Source organism: Aplysia californica, unplaced genomic scaffold (assembly GCF_000002075.1).
Source record: "Aplysia californica isolate F4 #8 unplaced genomic scaffold, AplCal3.0 scaffold01057, whole genome shotgun sequence".
Lineage (NCBI taxonomy): Eukaryota > Metazoa > Mollusca > Gastropoda > Aplysiida > Aplysiidae > Aplysia > Aplysia californica.
Window position 1 is genome coordinate 156,615 of NW_004798327.1, and position 15,116 is coordinate 171,730.

Genomic DNA, 15,116 nt, shown 5'->3' on the forward strand with positions numbered 1-15,116 from the left:
ATTTGCTGCTCAGATCATAAGTAATACTGGAAAAGTACAAATAGATGGAAACATTGCAATCAAAAAGAATTTAAAATTTAGCCTGAATCTGCAGTCCAAAACTTAGAACTTACTGGTTCGCTGAGCTTGTCTCTGAAAATTTCTCCCTTTGGGTTTGAAATCCTCATCTCCTGATTCTTCCTCCGGGGTGAAGTTTGGGTCCAAGAAGTCTTTGTCCTTGACGTGAAAGGTCACTTCCTCCTCCGTGTCATCTGACAAATCATCCTCCGACTCTTCCTCTGTATGCGAGGATGGGGGAGAGGGAGGGGTAGGGGGTCTCTTCGCTTTCATCTCTCTTACCCTCATACTGCGCCTCCGCCCACTCCCTTCTGCCTCGTTGCCTGCAGCAGTGGCAGGTGTTGATGGTGTGGACTTGCCCCCACGACCTCTGCCCCCACCCCGCTTGCCACGGTTCGCTGAGCCTGCCTTTCTTGCCGGCTGAAGCTGACTTCTTCCCTTTTTCGCTGGGGTGACCTCATCTTCTGACAGGGCTTCACTGCTAGAGTCAGGCTTCTTTTTCTTTACAGAAACAGAAGAAAAGGGAGATTAAGGCAAACAGAAACTGGAAATCAAACTTGAAAAGTGATCTTGCATCGTGATGTGCAACCTATTATTTCCAAACAGGCATTTGGCTCATTTGAACCATAGCAATAAAAGTCATCACTAGTAAATGACATCCCATGATTTGCAGTACTTAAAAAGTAATACTATCGCCATCTATTTGTATTCAATTTTAACGTTAATAACGCAAAGTGAAAAAACGTTCCCAAACAGGTAACAGCACACAACAACAGCGATTCAAGCCAAAGACAGTAGACTCCCTCAAAAAACATAATGAAATATTAGTTGCAGGAACAGATTTTCAGTGTCAAAGTAGTGACAATTTTTTCCTAGCATGGCAATCTCAGCATGCTTTAAAAAATAGCGTCCCCCCATAATTACAGATGAAAATATGTCAAGAAGCTGCAAATAATGTTTGACAGTGCGGATTTCAAATAATTCTGTTACTGTAAGCTGGAAAATAGTTTAGTTTTCAAGTTTACCCACAGAGGGAAACAGTTCGCTCTTCAACATCTTCAGAAAGCATGCCTGGGGCAGAGCTAAAAAAAACTCTTTCGTAAACAATAGCTGCCTCCAGAGCACCACTGGATACACCTTGTTAGGCTTCACTTGCAAAAGCACAGTCCACGCGTTGCAATGAAAGAGACAGAAATTGTTCCCGCACAAGTAGAGCAGTGTAAGTGGACTTGACAGAGAACGGATATTAATTATAATCTCATAAACAAAATTATGTACATGAACAGCAAAAATAGACCCAAAACGTTCCCCCATAGGCTTACTAATAATGTGCCGAGTTGTAGTTTGAACAAGTCATTACGGAAATGGCCAGACTTTATTGTGAGATGTTGATTAAAAGCACAGAATAATTACACTGAAAAAGAACAAATAAAAGCAGACAATAACAGAGCACTTGTCAAACATCCCCCCCCCCCCCACCAAACAACAAAACAAAAAAAAGCGCCTTGCAAACATCCCCCCCCCCCCCAACAAACAACAAAACAAAAAGGAAGAGCACAGATTTATAAAGCAAAATGAGAGATGAATTACCTTAGGTCTCTTTCCTCCAGCTTGATCCGATGTATTTTCATCTGCCTCCTCAGCGGCGCTGTCCTTCTTTCCCTTGTCTTCACAGTCCTCCTCCATTTCCTCGCCAGCATCGTCTTTCGCCGCTGCCTCCTCCTCCTCCTCAACATCATCCTCCGCCTCTCTACCCGGCCCAGTGTTTCTGCCACCCCTACGACCTCCGCGGCGGCCCCTCCTGCCTCGACCTCCACGACCCCTCAACTTTCCACGCCCTCTAGCTCCACTCGAGGTCACCGCTGCCTCGCTATCCTCACTCTCCGTGACCTCCCTCTCTGCCAGACGAGCCGCTCGCCCACGAGCCGCAGCATTCCTCCCACCACGAGTTTTCTGGTTCTTGGCCGCGGGTCGCGCCCGTTTGCCGTTAGGCTCAGACTCCACGGGTTCGTCGCTGGCCGCATCTGGGGCAGACCGCTTCAACTTGCGCTGAGACTCGCCACCAGCTTGTTTCGAGGCTTCATCCTCCGGCTGACCAGGTACAGCAACATTTTTTTCCATTTCTTCTACTGCTGCAGACACTTTTTCTGGATCATTTCCAGTGTCACCAGTATCAGACTTCTTCCGCTCCTCATCTTCTGGTCGTGTTTCTTTTTCTTTGTTCGTGGAATCTTCAGCTCCTTTAACATTACTGGACTCCGCCATCATTTCATCTGTCTTTGTTGACATTGACCCATCTTCCCCAGTACCCAGTTTCTCAGTTTCTTTTTCAGGAGATTTTTCTTTACTAACGTCTTTCTCCTTCTCTTCTGCTTCTTTCTCTCCTTCACTAGACTTCTTGGGCACATTATCCCCACCGTCTGATGCTCTAGTCTCCTTCTCATTCACATCACACTTTCCTTCAATTCCCTTAATATTTTCTTTACATGCTTCTGCGTTCGCATTACTGGCTTCAGGTTTCTCCTTCTCTGACTCATGTTTTTCTTTGTTCCTTTCTGCTTTGCTTTCTTCCTTTTCATTTTTCTCCACTCCTTCATTTCCACTTTTGCATTTTGCAGTCTCAGATATTTCATCTTTCTTATCCACTGTTCCTCCACTCGATTCAGTAATTCCTTCCTCCTTTTCACTATTTTCTTCATTTGTTTCCGTCTTCCCACCTTCCTTCTCGGCCTTTACTTCACTTGTCTCAACCTTTTTTTCCTTTACTGCAACACTTCCTTCACCTCCCTCCTCAGAGGCCCCAGAAGGAGCAGGAGTTTTTTCGATAGTAGGGACATCAGTCTTTTCATCGGTTGACGAAGAAGTGGAACCGGGAACTTGACGACCCGCTGAGGAATCTTCAAAATCCTTTCCCACTTCAAGCTTTTTCTGACTCCCTTCATCACTCGCCTCTGCCACTCCAGACGACACAGATTCAGCCTCCTTGCTTGCATCAGTCTTCAACGCTGGTTCATCAACAGCAGTGTCAGTGACGTTCTTCAGTTTCTCAATAGGAAGGTCATCGACTTGTTTAGATTCACCAACTGAGGCAGTAGTAGATGTGATATGCTTGGAACTTTCTTCTTCAGCAGCCTCCGAGGTGGATGCATCCTCTGATTTCTTGACCACAATTGTTTCCGGCGTTTTCTCTGCCATCTTTTCACCCTTCCCAGAAGGCACTTCTTTTCCTTCCTGATTATCTTCACTTTTCTCCGTAGACACTTTCGAAGAAACAGTCCCAGCATTCTCAGACTCCAACTTCTTTTCCTTATCAACATCTGTAACATCTGAATGGCTCTTTCCAGAGGATGAACAAGCAGACTTCTCTACATCTTTTTGAGCCTCCGGCTTTTCTTGAGATTTCAGCTCTGAAGAACCAACCTCTGACGACACTTTGTCAGGTCCCCCATCAGCAGGCTTCCCATCTTTTCCATCTTGAACTGAGTTTTCTTGAGACATCGGAACTTCCGAACTTGACCCGCCACTTTGTGCAGAAACATTTTCCATCTCAATCTTCTTCCCATCAGCCTTGGGCTTATCCAGACCGTCAGCTTTGGCTCCACCCTCAGTACCGCTGGAACATTTTTCTGTTGGCTTCATCGATGCCGTTACATTACTCTTTTCAGAAACTTCGCTTATTGAAGCAGATGGAGCTTCTTTCTTCTCTTCATGTCCCTCCCCCGCATCATCATTATCAAAGTCATCAAAATCTTCGGCCATGTCATCATCTTCGTAATCCTGTGTCAGTCCGCACCCTCCTGTGTTGTTCTCTATCTGAGCAACGTCATCAGCTTCACTCTTCTTTTCACCCTCCTTTTTACTATCAGTACTGTCCTCTGTTTGAGCAATCTCTTCCATCCCACTCACTTTTTCACTAGCTTTTGAGCTATCGTCAGCTTTGTTCTCTGTTTGAGCAACTTTTTCTGTCACACTCTCCTTTTCACTTGTTTTTGAACTGTCAGCAGTTTTTTCCTCCACTTGACCAGCCTCTTGTGCCCCACTCTCCTTTTCACATGTGTTTGAATCACCGGCATCTTGCTCATTTTCTTTCTCAGGAATCTCACTTTTCTCACTTTCTTCTGCACTATTTGTCATTTTATTCCCCAATGGAGCAGAAACAGCACCATCAGATTTCACCTCGGTTTTTTCAGCCTCTCCAGAAGGTGCAGATGGCGCAGCATCTTCACTTTCAGTGCTCGTAACTGCTTTTGAATCACCCCCGTCCCCATTCACAGCCTTCACTGGGGTTTCTTTTGACTGACCAGCATCCCCTTCTGTGACATTGGATTTCTGTTTCACTGGCTCGGTGGTTTCTTTCCCATTGACCTGAACACTCTCTGTTCCAGTCTCCTCGCTTTTCGCAACAGAGGAAGAATTTTCGTTCATCTGAACGTCACTGGATTTCACTATTACAGCCTGAGAGTCTTTGACGATGGCCTCAGGCTTAGACGCTGGGACAGGACTGTCACATTTCATGTCGAAATCACTGACAGAATTCCCCACAACGCCATTAGTCTTTACTGTCTTTTCCAATACATTGTTCAAAGTAGTTTCTTTGTTCACAACCACCCCCTTGCTGGTCCCTTCTCCTGCACTATCTACTTTATCAAACTCTGAAGGTTTAGAACCGTCCTCCACAGAATTATTGACCAACTGACTAGTTCTGATTGAGGATTCCCCACCAGCACCCACAACAGAAGTGTCCTGAGAATCTTTCATGGCTTCTACTTTTGACTTTTCCACCATATCTGCCTCCTTCTCCTCCACTACTTGCATTTTGTTGTCACATTCTTTAGTTCCAGTCTGCTCAGAATCTGATAACGATTTGGTCCCTGTAGTTTCTTTCTCCGATACTGGTTCTGATGATGACACAAGCTTTCCTTTTACTTGGGTCTTTTTGTTTTGATCCGTTTCTGGATTCCCACAAGTTGTTGATACAGAATCAGAGTCTTTGCTCTTGTCAGTTTGTGCCACAACTGGCTGATCTGATACAGGTGCTGTGGACTTTTCAGACACCAAATTCTGTTCTAGAGATTCCTTCCCACATTCGCCCTCCTCAGCGTGATTTGGGGTCTGATTAACTACCCCTTCTGATTTCTCAATTTCCTTTTCACTGGTGTTTACAGAAACAACAGAATCCTTTGCAATGCCCTCCTTTCCCCCTTGCTTGTCAGGCGGATCTTTAGACAAGTTCAGGACAGGCTGCTCTACTGACTTCACACCTGTACTGTTGCCACTATCTGCATCGGGAACTTCCTGCTTGACTGTCACCTCTAATTTCAGCTTTTCACTTTCTTTGCTTTCCAAACTGCTGGGATGTGGCTTGGTGGCGCTCCCATCTGACGTTGAGGCAAGGTCGCTAGGTACCACAGGGGAACTTTCTTTACAAGAATGATCTGACACAACTGCTGCAGCTTGCGATTCTGTGTTCACACTGGCACAGTGGTCAGATCCTGGCGCTGTGTCTGAACAGGCCGGGGCAGAGGGCACCGACTTGGAACCAGTAGCCTCCTCACAAGGAGTAATGTCTTTTTGTATATCGGCTGAACTCGCATGTATTCTTTTAAGGGATTCATCTGTACTTTTCATCACTTCTGCTGTTTTATCACTAGATAATCTGTCTGAAATCACCTGTCCTTCCGCAAAAACGTTTATTTTCTCCAGGACAACATGTGCATTTTTGGACAAATGAACACTCTTCGCTGTGGTATCCTCCCCCAATCTATCACCAACTCTTTCAGAAGAACTGCCGAGAACACAAGGCCCCGATTCAGCCTTATCATCAGTGAGAATAGTGGATGTGTTGCCTCCAATTCTCATTCTGATCCTCGGATCGTCTTCCCCATCTGTTTTCACTTTTTTGTCGTTTGCTTCAGAGATGTTACTTTCAGCAGCCATACGAGTCTCAGGATCTGCCTTGACCTTTGTCTCTACCTCCTCAGATTTTACTTTCCCTGTCTCCTTCTCAGGGCTGCCTTCTTTCGAGCTGCGAGAGCTACCCGAGCCACCTGAAACAATATCAAGCTTTTATTAATTTACATGTCAAAAATTTAATAATAGTTTGAACATTAAATTATAGGAAAAAACCCACCAAAAAACAGGGAAATGAAATAGTAACAAACAATACGGATAAAAAGTGGTGGGGCTGAACGTACTCTCATTTTTAATCCTTGAATTTGAAATAAAATGAACATGTAAACTACATTATTCTTCGATATAAAAGACAATAAAATAATGGACCCTGTTTCAATGCTCTATACTATTTAAAAAAATGAACATTCATTGTTTTATAAATTCATCAGAGATGAGAAATATAAATAAGATGCTCTTACCAAACTGGAAACTCATTGAACTAAAACAGCTTTCAATTTATAAACAAAGTAGCGTCCACTTGAGCTTTAGTTTTTTTCCTGAACTCATATCACATCTTCAATTTTTTTACAGCCTGAATCTTTATCCCTATCTGAATGCCTGGGGTCATTTCGTACCCCAGGGGTTGTATTTTTCACATTTAAGAACACTTCTAGTGCGAAGATCCCTTTGAAACTTTCAGCATTTCTCAAAAAATCATTTTGACAGACTGCTATGCAAAGCTTACGGATCAGATTAACGAACAAATTTTTTCTTTGGAAAATGGCGACACAGAGTTCCTCACGTCGTATGGATATGATAGTAAAACACGACGTACGGATAGGGTTAACGCCCCCCCCCCCCCCCACACAAGTAAAAAAACCAACAACAACAAAATAAATTCCTATCACATCTTGATCAAACCCCTAATATTTGAAAAACAGACAAAATTTGTGACAAACAAAGAAAAAACGTATCAAAGTAACCACATACTGGAGCTAGTTTTTTCCTCTTCCTGCTTTGGCTTCATACTGCCTGTCTGCAGTGAATTCACCAGACTGGCCAGCTGTTGACGGTCCCTGAAACAGGAAACAATGTGAAAAAATCAGGTCATTTCTGGGAGAACTGAGAACTTATAACTATGGAGCATATAAAGCTAAAGAATGAAACGAGTCTAAACAGTGATTTTACCAATAAGTGTGCCTGTGGGTTAGAAGTCTGTACCCAAATGGGTAGGTATGTACCAGAGTAATAATGATATTAAGTTGGTTATTTGACTTTATTTAAGAGTTAAACTCAGTGAGACATATGCAGTTGCAAAGTTTAAACAGATTTCGCTCATTTTATAAAAAGAGCTAACTAACAACATCTTATTATCCGGTAATATTTAAAAGGATCTTATCAGGTCTAGGGTAATAAGAATCATATAAGTGTAATCATAACAACTGCACGCAATATCAATTTACATCTGAGCAGAAAATAGTAATAAAAAACACAAAAACTGCAAAAAAGAAAGACAAAAAACAAATAAAAAAAAATGTCTGACTGAGCACAAAAATAGTAATAAAAATACAAAGACGGCTAAAATGTAAGTTAAAAAAAGAAAAAATGTCTGACCGACAGACGAGCTCCCAAGTGTCCGCGTCCTCGTCATCCTGCTCCTCTCTGTACACCAGCAGGTTCAGATCTTTGTCCTGGTCACGGATTCAATACAACACAGTTAAGTGACACGATGACATTTGCTATTTTGCTCTGGACAATTCTCTACTCTCTGTATCTCTTTCCATTCCTTTTGAGCACTTGAGCTAAGAAGTAGCTAATACCAAAAGTAATGGAAAAAAGAGGAGAGTACAGAACGGAAATAAAGATGGGGAGTACCTGTTGACCAGTGAAAAATGGATAGAAGAGGAAAAGGGAGAGAGGGGAAAAGATAGAGACAAACTCACATTTGAACCCTGTAATTGTCAGATTGTCGAAAGGAAAGACTTGAAACTTACCCAATCTGCTCTTTTTACACCCCCCCACCCCCCAACATTTAGAATAAACCCTAGCAGCCAAACAATATGAAATAACGAAACATTGTTCATATTCTAAAAAATCCTCACTCCGCTAAAAAAGCACAAAAACTATAGACTATCCTTTGACAATGACAATGACAATCTTTATTTATCTCGCAGGGAGAAATTTGTCTTGGTCGTTAACAATGGCAGTAGACGTTACAAAAGTTAGACTTAAAGGTGCACCCACACAAACTCACAACAAGACAGGACATTAGGCCAAGTAAATACATGCCTCACGGGCTGGGACAACCCGCTCCGTAAAACATTCATTCTCTCTCTCTCTCTCTCTGTTTTATTTGTAGCACTGTGTGTTCAGTAACCTCACTGCAGTTGGTACGAATGAATTTCTATATCTGTCTGTTCTTGCTTTTTTGGAAATGTATCGTTTACTGCGGGTCGATAGTTGAAATTCCAATGTCAGTGGATGGCTTACAGAACATACATCAAATGCATATATGACTTTCATTGAAATTCAAAGAATTTGACATATAAGCCAAGGTCAATTACTTACCAATAAGTACCAATAAGCCTGGCCATCCTTGTCTCTCCCGATGGGCAAGAAGCGCATGTCCTCAGCCTGTGACTCATTAACCTTCTCCTTAAACTTGAGGTTGAAATCAAACTGGCACTCCAGTAGATGCTGTAAAAAAATAAATTTTGAAACCAATACAACTCAGGAAAATAAGTATATTTTTGCCCTAACAAGAAAGATACAATAGACTACAGACACAAAGATAATGCTAAAAAAAAATTTATAAAGGTATCACATGATTGCTTGCATTTTCACAAACAATCTTATTACATTATGATGCATGATACAGCTTTAGCTAGGCGGTAGACACAGAGAAAGCAGATCGTCTTAGTACCCTTGACAAATGGATCTTATAACAGTATGCATGATAAAGCTTTGCCTGGACTGTAGAGATGCATTTTAAAATTTAGCCCAGGCGGCAGCTTAACAGAAAAGTGAAACAAAAAAGCGAACCCTAAAACAGATTCTTTCTTTCATTGCACTAATTACACAGCATATCCAAAGATACAAAAAATATTTATAAAGTTATTCAAAGTAAAAAAAAAATTTTTTTTTTTTAAAGTAAGTGAAGCAATAAGTTCTCTTACCTTAAGAATTCTAAGTTTGGTGGATAACTTGGCATGTTTGTAGCCATAGCTCTCCACTTCCCAGGCATCAAACTCTGAAAAGTGATGACAGAACTGGAGAAAAAAAGGAAAAAATTTATTAAATTATGACTTTTTAAAACATGACAACTAATGAAGTAGCGATAATGACATGATGCATTCGTGGATAAGATACAAGTAGACTTGAGAGAGAGTCTTGATTTCGGTATAAATCATATGTTCATCTGGTAAGAGGCAAAAACATTTTTATGGCAAGTACTATCACTTTTGTTAGTTTATTTTTCATTAATTTATACAATAACTACACTTCAAACAGAATTTTTAACAAAAATTTTATTCTAACTTGACTTCCTACAGCGCAAAAAGGAGCAGCAATTTTGCACACAGCAACAAGTAGTGAGCATCGCCTTTTGCACGACTACAAATACTAAAAAAAGTTAAAATACTACTTTTTAAAAACTTTAAACATTTCTCACAGCACTTTCCAGACAGTGCTGTACTTAATAATGCCTGGTAGACAAAAATAAACTTTCACAGGGAAAAAAAAAAAGGATGTGTGAAGGTCAGCTAGGCATTGACCTTGTGAGTTCCATACAATTTTTTCATCAAAGCGACAGGCTCATTAGTTCCTACGCTAGCTCTTCATTCAGTTTGATCACAATACCTTTATGATGCTTTTCTCAAAGCGCTCTGAGTTGACAGTCGACTTTCCTATTCTTCTCAGGAGGCGCACGTGAATGTCAATGAGGATCCGTGATACTGTGGAACATAGGAAACAAAACTATCATTTGAGTACAGGGAAAAAACCCACACACATCAGGCATAAAATTGATTTGTCGATGAAATTAGACCAAGTTGTGATAAGTGGATGATAACAATAGTAATTTTTTTTTACTATTATATTATTAAATGTCTTTTTTCAGTCTATAAAAAAATATCCAAAATGACCAAAAAAACATCTGAAGAAAAAACAACAAAAAACGCATTAGAAGGTGAATGGGACAGAAAGCGCCGTCTGGCCCATAGATTCCACAAACGTTTGAGTTGCATCGTTTTTTTCAAAAACAACAACAACAAACCCAACAATGAGTCAGTGTCAGTGTTAGTGAAAAGAAAAGACAATCCCTGTCAAAATATCTTACGAAAGCTCAAAACACACCAATCACATACAAATTTCACAAAACATAGCTGATGTTCACACGCACAGATCATTGACCAGTCACTGAATCTATTTATAGGTAGTTAAGTAGTCTGCTAGCATTACGTTGCGTCTGAGAAAAACCTAGCGAATGCTCATAAACATTTTTTTTTCAAATAATTAAAGTATGATCAGTAAATCCCATTTAGTTGAAAATTACGAAATTAATTAGAAATTGTGACCAAATTTATATATGTAACAAACTTGAAGGCAAAGTGGATGTAGAATATTCTGTAAAATATAGCATAAATTTGATATGACAAGATGATATTTTTGCCTTTAACATGTTAAGTATGATGAGCATTATTTTTCAACTTTCATCCACTCTCTCTTTATTTGTATTATAATGGCTGTCAATGAATGTTCTGTCAACAAGAGCTAAAATTTCTTCTCACATTCACAAAAATGCAACAATTAAATTATTTTACCATTTTTCATTCAGTGAAATTGATGCTAAAAAACCAATACCTTCGCCTTTACTCAAATTTTTAAAGTTAAAGTAAAAGAGTGTATGATTTTTCAGTCGCCATTGTGAATATTTTCATGTCAATTATACATGACATGATGAACTAAAATCAATTCAGATCACATAAAGGAAAACACCTCGGATGAAAAAAAGCAAAATTGCAAATTGTCAAGATCTGAAGCATTAAAATGATAGGTTTGTTTGTTCTGGTGGTGTTTTTTTTTTTTTTATGGCACTTGCAACTTGAAGGATTAGAAAGGTGTTACAAGAGAGAATCAAACACAAAAAAGAAAGAGGGGAGATAAAGACAATAGATGTTGGCTAGGAAAGAATATATTTTAATTTTAGCCAATCAGAAGCCGGTGTAGAGTACTTTCGTTAGCTCCATGTGTAGTGTTCTCATTGGGGAAAAAAACTGCCTGAACCTAATAAAAAGTAGATCTAGACAGAGTCTAGTGATATTGTACAAGGAAGTGGCTATTCTCACCCGGGGTGAGAATAAAAATACGATCTACCTCTCACCCCGGGTGAGACTTGCCAGCGTAGGCTATTCTCACCCGGTGTGAAACAAGACCTGTTTTTCCTCATTTTGGAATACTGTCTATCGGTGTGAATGATCAAATTGATAAAAGCCAAGAAAAAATTACGTTATAGCACAAAAGTAAGCTAATTTGATTGTCTTCAAAGATGCTATGGCTATTTCACTTTTCGAATCGCGGGGTCGCCATTTTGTTTTGACCGGAAGTTCTCGCAAGATCTACTCCTCCCCTCTCTTTCTCTCTGTCTCTTTCTGAATATTGTGTATCGTTGTGGACAATCAAATTGACTAAAACAAAGTTAAAAAATGATGTTAAAACACAAAAGTAAATTAATTTGGTCGTCTACAAAGATGCTACGGCTATTTAACTTTCTGAATCGAGCCGAACTACGCGGGTCACCATTTTGTTTTGCCCCGAAGTTCTCGCGCTACTCCTCTCTCTCTCTCTCCACTGCCCACAGACAAAATTGCACGCTTTTAGGCTAACACTCTAACAGTAGTAATAGATCTAGAACGTTTGTTCACAGCACAGAATTCTATAATTCTGTTATCACAGTGTAGAATTCTGTGGTTCAGGGTGAACGCTTCACTGGTTGGCCTAGACTATAACGGAGAACGCCCACCGGATGAGGATAGCCAAAAGACTCGCCTGCGCTATTCTCACCCGGGGTAAGAATAGAGGTGGCCATTGTACAATGATTTCAATTTCAATGATTATAATTATGGTAGTGTCAATTGCCACCGAGTGACGTGGTGGCAATTGACAAAAATTGACTTTTTGTCAATTGTCGCCGAGTAAATTGGAGCTCTTTTGCGTTGGTGGGTAGATCTAGCTTATTGTGCTCGAGTGCTCGGTGTTGTGCGTTCGCCTCTCTGTCCCTCTGACTCTGTGTGTGTGTGTGTGCGTGTGTGCCAACATCTATTGTCTTTATCTCCCGGGGTGAGAATAGATAGAGGTGGCCATTAATTGAGAACAAATTGACCCATTAGAAGACGGCCACCTCTATTCTCACCCGGGATGAGAATAGTGCAGGCGAGTCTTTTGGCTATTCTCACCCGGTGCGCGTTCACCGTTATAGCCTAGATCTAGGCCAACAAATTTTGCTTTCACCCTAACCTAAACCACAGAATTCTACACTGTGATAACAGAAAAATTGTAGAATTCTGTGCCTTGAACAAATGTTCCATTACAACTGTAGCCTACTAAAAGCGTACAATTGTGTCTGTGACTGTGGGCAGTGGAGAGAGAGAAAGAGAGAGAGAGAGGAGTAGCGCGAGAACTTCCGGTCAAAACAAAATGGCGACCCGCGTTGTTCGGCTCGATTCGAAAAGTTAAATAGCCGTAGCATCATTGTAGACAACCAAATTAATTTACTTTTGTGTTTTAACATCATTTTTTAACTTTGTTTTGGTCAATTTGATCGTCCACACCGACAGACAGTATTCAGAAAGAGACAGAGAGAGAGAGAGAGGGGAGGAGTAGATCTTAGAACTTCCGGGCAAAACAAAATGGCGACCCGCGTAGTTCGGCTCGATTCGAACAGTGAAATAGCCATAGCATCTTTGAAGACAATCAAATTAGCTTACTTTTGTGCTATAACGTAATTTTTTCTTGGCTTTTATCAATTTGATCATCCACACCGATAGACAGTATTCCAAAATGAGGAAAAGCAGGTCTTGTTTCGCACCGGGTGAGAATAGCCTACGCCGGCAAGTCTCACCCGGGGTGAGAGGTAGATCGTTTTTCTATTCTCACCCCGGATGAGAATAGCCACTTCCTTAGAAGACACACATTATCATTATAATGTATAATTATAATGCTAAAGAGAGTGTTGTTTTCAGAGTTGACACCACTTCACTCGGTGACAATTGACAAAAAGTCAATTTTTGTCAATTGCTACCGCGTCACTCGGTGGCAATTGACGCTAGAAACCTAGAATCTTAATCTACCTATAATTATAACGAGACAGTATGACCCAGATCTAGATCTAGATCCTGATTCAAGTTCCTTGACTCTGTCCTAGCCTAGAGTTTAGCCCTCCAAAAAAACAGTAAACAGTCTTCTAATCTTCTAGAAATTAGCAGGTCTACAGTGAGACCCAGGCCAGACTCACACCTCTTTCTCTTCAAGTCTTAGAATACATACTGTACTGTGTACTGTGTGTACAACCATCATCAGCCCAACACAGTCTCAAATTCAATCAGTTCTCCATCTAAAACACAGGGGATAATTGATTAATAGAGCTCACATAGCCAGTGAAATGGATCTACGAGAAAGAACTAAGTCTACATTTGCCTTGGAAAGGCAGGAGACTAAAAGTTATTGTTCAGACTTGAAGTTTTCGTTTTGATGAAGAGTAGCCTTGGCTTGGCTTGTGTGGGGGGTGCGATTGAAATGACGAAGAGAGAAAGAACCATTTCGCAACCATTCATCAAATACAGTACCATCATTTGTTTCGTCCTCCAAAAAACGTTCCAAATCTGAATATGAAACAGAGGGTAATCCCAGTAATTCCCCATATTTATCCAAGAACGAGCAGATCACTGCAAAGTTTGGGTCTTTGTGACAATCACTTTCTGCAACAGACGCCATGTTTAGTTCAGCCTTTTATTATGCTAATAATAGATTTTGGACGCCGACTTCTCCACCGAAACAAAACATTTGGAACAAAAGAACGCATTCCACTGATTCTTGAAAACTGGGTTTGAATCCAAAAGAAAAACAATATCCAAGAACCGTGAATATTCAAGAGTGAAATGACTGAGAAACGATATCAACAGTACGATTGTAGGTCTATGATATTTTATTATTATTTTTTTTTTCCATCTCTCCCTAGTCTAGCCTACAATCAGTGTATAGAAATCTATACGAAACGGTGGCTCAATACTTTTTGCACACATGCAAAACTGTTTGATGTACGATTACATCTAGTATCGAGTACCGATATAATCGTTCAGTGCCAGTAGCCTTCCTCTTGTTCTATGGCCTCTCGTTCAGCATTTTGATGATGATGTGAATAATTGTCACTTGTGGAATGGAATTTTTGCTCAGAGAGAAGAGGGTGACCTCTGCGCTGAGATCTCTTAGCCTAGATATAGACTTAAGCTTCGAGATCCAGTTTTATTAAAAGCATTGATCTTTAAATCAAATAAGTAATTTAAAATGGAAGAGCCGAGGCTGGAGTCTGAGTAGCCTGTTGGCCTTGTTTAGCAGGCAGGCCTAGCAAGCAGCCAAGCTAGAATTAGCCTTTTTTTGGGGTGAAAGTCAGTCAGTGGAGAGCCCAGGGAAAAGTCTGCCAACTGCTGGAATAAATGCAACTTAATACAATGAGCAGGTAAAGTCTGACATTTTATTTTTAAAAAATTTTTTTTAAATCTGAATATTAAAAAATATTTGTTTCTTTAAGTGCTCGTCTGAGACCGATAGCCTGATCTAGATATCTAAATCTAGATCTAGGCTTGTTGACTTAGTGTGAGTTTGGGACTGGGCTGAAGACGAAGACATGGGGCCTCGCCTCAGCCTCAGGCCTTTGATGTCTGATTGTGTCCTGTGTAAATCAGGCGTCGGTGGCCTAATAGTAATTATAGGCAGGCTCTCAGACTCGCAACCGTAAGGTCGTGGGTTCGAATCCTGTCAGGGACCGTACATTGTTTGTGTCCTTGGGAAAGGCACTTTGCACAAATTTTCCTCACATCACCCAGGTGGTAATGGGTACCCGGCTATAGACAGTGAACGATCTTGTCAGTTTGATAGTGTTTGAGCGCGTGGAA

The 15,116-nt window shown here is 40.7% G+C and overlaps 2 protein-coding genes across 6 annotated transcripts in view; one reads left to right on the forward strand and one right to left on the reverse strand.

Moving 5' to 3' along the window:
• The window catches only part of LOC101854765, a 35,784-nt gene extending 21,639 nt beyond the window's left edge, over positions 1–14,145 (reverse strand). For 4 of the 5 annotated variants that reach the window (XM_005111435.3, XM_005111436.3, XM_005111434.3 and 1 more), the window contains exons 1-8: positions 13,791–14,145; positions 9,808–9,902; positions 9,126–9,218; positions 8,518–8,646; positions 7,564–7,640; positions 6,940–7,025; positions 1,648–6,104; positions 114–558 (exon numbers count right to left, since the gene is read on the reverse strand). In XM_005111435.3, the coding sequence (XP_005111492.1) occupies positions 114–558; positions 1,648–6,104; positions 6,940–7,025; positions 7,564–7,640; positions 8,518–8,646; positions 9,126–9,218; positions 9,808–9,902; positions 13,791–13,938 (5,530 nt within the window). In that variant the 5' untranslated portion in view covers positions 13,939–14,145. Of the gene's footprint in view, positions 1–113; positions 559–1,647; positions 6,105–6,935; positions 7,026–7,563; positions 7,641–8,517; positions 8,647–9,125; positions 9,219–9,807; positions 9,903–13,790 lie in introns of all 5 variants that reach the window. The other variant, XM_013089821.2, reaches the window with a different exon arrangement.
• Positions 14,146–14,232: 87 nt separating this feature from the next.
• The window catches only part of LOC101854541 (gastrula zinc finger protein XlCGF26.1), a 7,333-nt gene continuing 6,449 nt past the window's right edge, over positions 14,233–15,116 (forward strand). The window contains exon 1 of the mRNA XM_005111432.3: positions 14,233–14,680. The gene's annotated coding sequence lies outside the window, so the exon portion shown is untranslated. The remainder of the gene's footprint in view (positions 14,681–15,116) is intronic.